The following is a 6,936-nucleotide window of genomic DNA, read 5'->3' as shown; positions in this document are numbered from 1 at the left end:
GAGCTTGAGCTTGAGCTTGGGCTTGAACCTGAAGCTTGGACTTGGACCCTTGAGGCCTGAACCCCGAGCCCCCGAGTCCCCGAGGCTGGGCGGTCGGCAAATAGTTCTATTCCCGGGAATTTTTTTGGTTTGCGAGCGACAAGGAAGGATTCGTAGCGCCACTGACTCACTCATTCACGCACCCACTCACTCACATACACTCTTACCTCACTTGTTTCGAGCCACGCACACGGGGCACGCGAGATTAAAACTTGACTTACTGTGCAAGTCACAAACAACTTGGCAAGCTTGGCAGATGAGATGGAAAAGAAAAGAAGGGGCTGAAGGACGCGCAGCCTGACTACGAAACGAGTACGAGTAACAAACTAACTGGAAAGGGAGTCTGCACAAACTTCTGCCAAGGACATGGTTAACAGCGAAGCGAAACCAACGGACACTTTACTGGACCTCGTACCCAGGCATTAATCGAACACGGGGTACTCCTACTCGGTTCATATGTCGCGAGACGTCACGGTTGTAGCTGGTCACGGGAGCAGGGGCCCTTTGGTGGATGATTTTCTACGTCCTACTACGCCCGTAGCCTGTGTGAGCGCTTGGTTGGCTGGCCGCTGTGTAACGGGGATGCAGGGGGTCCTACCCATTATTGTCGGTGGAGCATGCCTTAGATGGCCAAAGATCTCGAGATACCCGTACAAAGTATTCAGGCAGTCTTCTGGAAAAAAAAATCTTGGAACCCTTGAATGGTGCCGGCGAAGTCGGAAGGATTCCGATCTTCCTCAGGGGGGGGATCCAGCGGGCGCTTGACGCGACGGGTTTGGGGGGGAGTAGAGATGGCCTGAGAATTGACGAGTTTGAGGAGTGATAGACATCATGCTGCATGGACCGGGATCGAACCAGAGTAAGCGATTCATCTGGGGATCGACGATCTGGTCGATGAACAGGAAGTAATTCTGTGGCGTGTGTGGTGCATGCTCTTCCTCGTCGTCAGTCTCTCTCATAAGGCCAACACTTCGCGGGTTCCGGAATCTGGTGGATATATCCCAGACGCGGCCGCCCTATCCACCGACTTTCTGGCAAACCCACAAAAGAAGGAAAAGACCTGATTAGCACGACGGGAGGGTTATGGCATTGACAGGCTCTCCCGTACAAGTATACTGAGGGATCATTTGTTGACAGCCCTTTGGGGGTCAGGCCACCTCTTCTCCAGAGCGCTGCCTGCCGGAGGTAACCACTCATCAAGAGGGGGAAGGAAAACAAGAATGAGGGGCGGCCGCGTAAATGGACAACAAGTCGAAGATCTGTCACCAGTGTCGGTCCTATTGGCTGTATTCCCTGCATCCGAATCTTTGACTTGTCCAAAAAGGAATTTTACCCAAGAAGCCTCAGGAAGCCAAGGTATTTGGAAAAATAAATGCCATCTCTTTGTTGGATCCTTTTTCCACAGGGTTCGGAGGGAGACGAGGGACCCCTCGTCCCTGCCCTTGAACCCATCCCCCGGGTAGTAAATTAGTGCACCTGTCTAAAGAGGTTTAGTTCCATGTCACTTTGCCCACGATTGGCATAGCCTGGCCAAGGAGACCAGGGCATGCAGGAGTCTCGAACAGTCCAAGACCCCTCGCTAGCCGCCGGATGCGAAGACCCTCATTGACCAGGGAGGCCAGGGAGGACAGAGAGAGTTGGGATCCCTGGGTGGAGTACGACTTCCTAAAGGGTCCATAGTCGATCTACCAGATGGGGGGGGGGGGGGCTCAAGTCTCTCACTACTGCTCGGGTGCTCCTCCAGCTCCTCAAACACGTAGGTAATACTCCGACACTTAACACACCGTATTGGGACCCCCTTCGCAATCTTCCCACGGGCAGTGATTGCCTGTCACAAAAGGATCTCGTCTGAAGAAAGCGGGACCAGTACCTTCCGGATTGCGTCTTTCGTTAGCAGGACGCGGGAGTTGAGCGAGCTATTACTCAGGGCCCGGGACTCGGTTGACCCCAGGAGACGCCATATCCCTGTAAGAGTATACCTCGTATGAACACTCGTACAGCAGGAAGTAGAAGTAGGAGTACGAGGTAGCCCTAGGAAAATGATACCCTCATGTGCCCTTATGGACCAGGGACCTTGAGCTGGGGGATGATTGGGCGCTTCGATGTGTCTCCATTTTGCGTAACGGTGGCCCAGGAAGCGAGAGGGCTTATGTAACGATGCTGCGCTGCCCTGGCACCTGGCAAGCTCTGGTAACCCCCATGACCGTGGTGGCCCTTCCCTTGCTTCTTGTAGCGGTTGGTATTCTGGTAATTAAAAAAATTAAAAAAATAAAAAATTACCGTGTCCTTGACGAGTAAGAAGCCTGGAAGAAAGAGCAGTCAGGGGATTGTTGGAGAATACTCCCCTCCCCTCCCGGTCTCCCCTCTTCCCTTGTTCGTGTATGGTATTCGTCTTTGTCGACTGCTCCCTTGTTCGTTGTAAGAAGCAGGCAACCCTCGCTTGAGGGGCTCAGCCCACGTCACTGGCAAAGAAAACAAATGCGATGATTCAGCCCGTTGTCGTTTGAATGGCCCCCCCAAGACTTTTTCCAAGCTTTTTGGGCCCTGTTTCTTTACTAGGGGAGGAGGGGGTGAAGGGAAGGAAGCCAAGCCGGGCACCCGAGAAATCCTTCCTTCGCTCCCTCGTCAGCCCAAAGTATAGTTAAGTATAGTTGAGGCTATGTCTATTGTGTCTGGAAGGGATTTGCAGCAATAATCGATCCCGCCCTTCTTCTTTTTTTTCAACCCACCCTCTCTCCCGCTTTCATTCGGAGCCTTTCCCTTTCTGGGTAGTTCGCGTACGAGGTCTGATTGGTTCATACCTCTGAGATAGTCGCCTTGCTTGGCGAATCCAATGTCTACCAAGTTTGTCCGTAGGTAACCTCTGTAGTAATGGTCCGGGAGGACTTGTAGATCAGCGCCATGATTCTTGAGACGGTTTGAACGACACAAACGGGGAAACGAAGAGAACATGGCTAAAACACTATGACTTCGGAGTAGATGGAACGAGACAGGTGACTCGTACAGGGCACCCTCTTCAGTAACACTCGGTGCTCTCTGGCTCGAAAAGGCAACAGGGGGTTTGTCACCGTATGTAGATTGTGATTCGTCTGTCTGAAGTCAAGAGTCGGCGCAGAATGCAGCCCACGTTTGGGCTTCTCCTCTTCCGGGTTCTAACCAAGTCCCTCGTCCCTTCCTCGTACTCCTCCCCACGTGGACAATCGACAATTGAAAGGGAAGTTGCCAAGATACTCCCGAATTGGAATAGCTCCAAACCAGGGGCCCCTCCTTCGCTGGCAAGTCACTGGCACGTCTGGCAGCTGGCAAGGTGGTTATGTAACTTATGTAAGTGTCGGGGCTTCTTACTCAGAAGGACCTGCTGAGCTCATTACCTCATGTTGTACCAACGGCTCCAAGGCACCACCAAGGGTTTCCAAGGAGGGGTCGATCATTCTTTGCTTTGTACTTGGTATTTTTTATCTCTCCCTCCAAGGTGATTTAGAAGGGTGGCCCACTTCCTGGCACGGTTTGGTCTGAAATTTGAGAGCCCGGACCTGGTGCCGAACATAAACGTAGAGCGAAACCCACCAAACCACCACAGCAGTCACTATGGCATTGCCAGACATAGCGATTGACCCGGTGTTGAACCGGTGCAGTATCAGCAGACTCGGAGCAAGACTTGTAATTTTGAGACGCTTGTTACATCTTTGGGGAGGAATGAGTGCGTGCAAAACATGAAGAGGTAGTCCTCTGGGAGATGTAAGGAAAATGGATACGGTTGGTTGGACTTCCCTTTGGCGTGAGCCAAGTCGAGGAGAAAATAGTTTTCTATCCAGTTCTGTTCGATCGAGGCTGCTCATGCCAGTTGCGCCTGTTATCGTCACTCAATATTATGGGCCTTGTAGACTCAAGAAGACATTTTCAAGAGTAAAGTCCCTTTTAGGACAAATCCCTCCCCCCCTGAATCTGCTCTCCCGTAGATGCAAACATCCATCCACACACAAACACACAGACACACATTTCGTAAGTTTCAGAATCCAACAACATAGAATGCACAAGTTGCCTCTCGCTCAAATGCACATTTGGTCATCCAGTGAACATCAAATGCCCCCAAACTCCGCATTCCCCATCATCCGTTCAACGCCCTCCGACCCTTCCCGTGTCGTCCCAGCCTTGCGCTATGCTGTCCAGAAAAATCACTCATACGTTATCAGCCCGTGGAGGGTGATAACCTTACGAGTTGCGCCGGCTGGGCATCGAGTGCGACAGCCGAGGAGTACTCTGGGGGCTCAGCGCATCGGCGTTGAAAAATGGCACCAGATCAAACTCTTGGGGCGACTGACAAAGCGAGCCACAGAGGCTGGGCAAGCCCGACTGGAGTTGGGTGATTTCGCCGTTCAGTTGCTCGATTTGCGCCTTGAGACGCGCAACTTCCTCGGTCTGCTGCGAGTACGATCGAGAGAGCATCTGATGTTTTTGCTGCCACTGGGTGATTTGCTCCTCAAGCTCCTTCTGGTGACGCTCTTTACGTTCCCGGTATGCTCGCTGGGAAGAACGGTTTTGTTCTCGTCTCCTCTGTGGACTGGGTCAGCCGGCACGTTTCGGCAGGAATTTCGGTGACTTTGTTTGTCAAGCTTACCTCGATCTTGTCGGGAATGGAGCTCTTCACTTGAGCGACCACACTGCTGCTCGTCGGGGAGACACGTCGCTCCGGCGTTGATCTGTAAGAGCTGTCGGAGCCCGAGGACGACATGCTGTCAAAGGAATTGTCGAGTGTGGCGTAGAAGTCGGCCGCCCGTTGCAATAGATCATTGTAGTGGCTGACCATATTCCGGGGGGACTGGACGCCGGCATAGTCCCATTGAAATGAAGTGTCGATGGGAGAGAAGTTGGCGGATTGCTGGGCCCAGCCGTTGGCAGAGCGGTAGTCGGTCATGGTGATGGTGATAAGTGGTTCGATGATACAATGAAGTAGGATGTGCTAGATGGTTTCACCAAAGTTTTGTTGTCTTGGTCGTGTGAAGTTGAATTGATTAGAATGTGGGTTGAAGAGGAGAGGGGCAGTTGAGGCAAAATGGTGGGGGGCAAGGGCATTTCTTATACAAGGCCTTCGAGCACAAGGCTGGCGTGGGTAGGAGAGGGTAGAGGGTGGTCTGCTAAACTGCTAACATAGTAACCTTGGTTATGTGGTTTCAAGGACGCCCAGCACCGCCCAATGCCGCCCACTCGGAGCATGGCATCTGCTTGGGTCCTGGCGTCTCGGTCAGACCCTGGTCCTGGCCGCGAGATGGAGAAGTGTGAGCTATACCTTTCTCAGAAGGCGCATTAATCCTGCAGACCCCTGCTAGCTTGCTATCTCACTGTGCAGCAAGACCCAGTTGTCCCTTCATCAGTCAGCCAGAACCTTTATGCAACCTTAGTTGTCGCCTTTCCCAATGAGGCAGAAAGTGGCTTGCACTAACTCGACGCTAGGTACACATCATCCAAGGAGCTCCGCACTGCTCAAGGATTGGTGTGTCGGTAGGAGGTTGGTGGGTTTGGTGGGTTTGGGCGGGTGTTGGGTAGGGTTGAGGGATGCTGTAATCCCCAGGTATGCAGGTAGGCACCCAGTAGGTATGGGCTCACCAGGGCTGTTTCCAAGGTTATTACGGTGGAGGAGAGGGGGCGATTTTTGAGCCCTAAGCATTGTGACGGGAGGGAGAATCAACATCTCCAAGGTAGGAGCACTGTGGACATTGTGGACATTGTCATGAAGATTGTGTGGGCATGACAGGTTTGGCAGGATTTGTTGAGGTCAAGCACAGGGCGGGCGAGGACTGCGAGTTTGGGAGGAGGAGCATCCACCGAGTACCTCGTACAGTACGGAGTACGTAACTACGGAGTACCATCAGTTCCGCCAGTACTGGACTGAGTGCCTACGTACTCGGGACAAGTAGTCCCTATCTAGATACCCTAGGCACACCGAAGGAAAGAGTCACTCTGGAGAAGGGGCACCCAGACACCTAGAGCGCACCCACCCAGCTCTGCCCAGGTAGCGAAAATACCCGTCGCCTACGAGTAGGTCCTCCGTACGCCTACCCGTTCTTAGGCGGCGCCCTGTTCGATGACATAGTGGCCCCGGAGCTTCCCACAACCCTACAAGTTCTTGCGGGTTCATGACTGATCCACTGCTGCCATTGCAAATTGGTATCTCTGACCTCTGCTCAATTTTACTACAAGGACGGGACCTTGTCAAACAAAGCAAGCAAAAGCCTGGAACGCTGCTGTAGAGCTATGTATGGCATATTCATCAAACATCTTTCTGCACATATGTAGGCTTAAAATAGCCCTTCGCATGGGATTCTTAGCAGCAGAGGCATGACAGTGGACTGATTACCTGGCCAACTGGCTCACAGTACGAACATACCCATGTAGGTACTCATCAGGAACCTGGAAGCGTAGAATGCCCCCTGGCTCGTATCCGCGCTTCTTATTGGGAGCTATCGCTAAATATAACAATATAGGCATGCTCCATGACTTGGAAGGTAATGCCGTGCACGACGCCATTCCAACGACTCGAATATCCTTTCACGAGTATCAGTAGACCTCCCTCGTGCAGACAACACTAATGAGGACAGTTGCTGCCAACAACCTCGTTCTGCGCAGGCCCAGAGAAAGCAAAGGAGCAAAGGACCCCCCAAGAGAGGAACGCCTCTTCGTACTGCGCATAGAAACTAACCAAGGAATATAAGCTTAAGCTCAATACTTGTCCACAGGCTCGTCAATCGACATGGTGGCATGCGAGTGGACCGGCTGCTGCTTGCATGGCCGCTGCGCAGGAGTAGCAGGGCTAGTACAACCAGGACCAACAATGCCAATCCGGTCGAATGGGCTATCTGCCCCAGGCTCAGAGTTCTCGGCGTGAATGAAACCCTCTCA

The 6,936-nt window shown here is 52.6% G+C and overlaps 1 protein-coding gene across 1 annotated transcript; it reads right to left on the bottom strand.

The window, feature by feature from the left end:
- Positions 1-4,251: 4,251 nt before the first annotated feature.
- On the bottom strand, positions 4,252-4,954 carry AYO21_11136 (hypothetical protein; the record flags this gene model as incomplete). Its single annotated transcript, XM_022661034.1, has 2 exons — positions 4,252-4,593; positions 4,658-4,954. The coding sequence occupies 2 exons, from the start codon at positions 4,952-4,954 to the stop codon at positions 4,252-4,254; spliced, it is 639 nt and encodes a 212-aa protein (XP_022506653.1).
- Between the last annotated feature and the right edge of the window lie 1,982 nt (positions 4,955-6,936).

The sequence above is a fragment of the Fonsecaea monophora genome (genome assembly GCF_001642475.1).
Source record: "Fonsecaea monophora strain CBS 269.37 chromosome Unknown Scaff145, whole genome shotgun sequence".
Taxonomy (NCBI): Eukaryota; Fungi; Ascomycota; class Eurotiomycetes; order Chaetothyriales; family Herpotrichiellaceae; genus Fonsecaea; species Fonsecaea monophora.
Note: the sequence above shows the minus strand (reverse complement) of the source record. Positions and strands in the feature narration are given on the sequence as shown.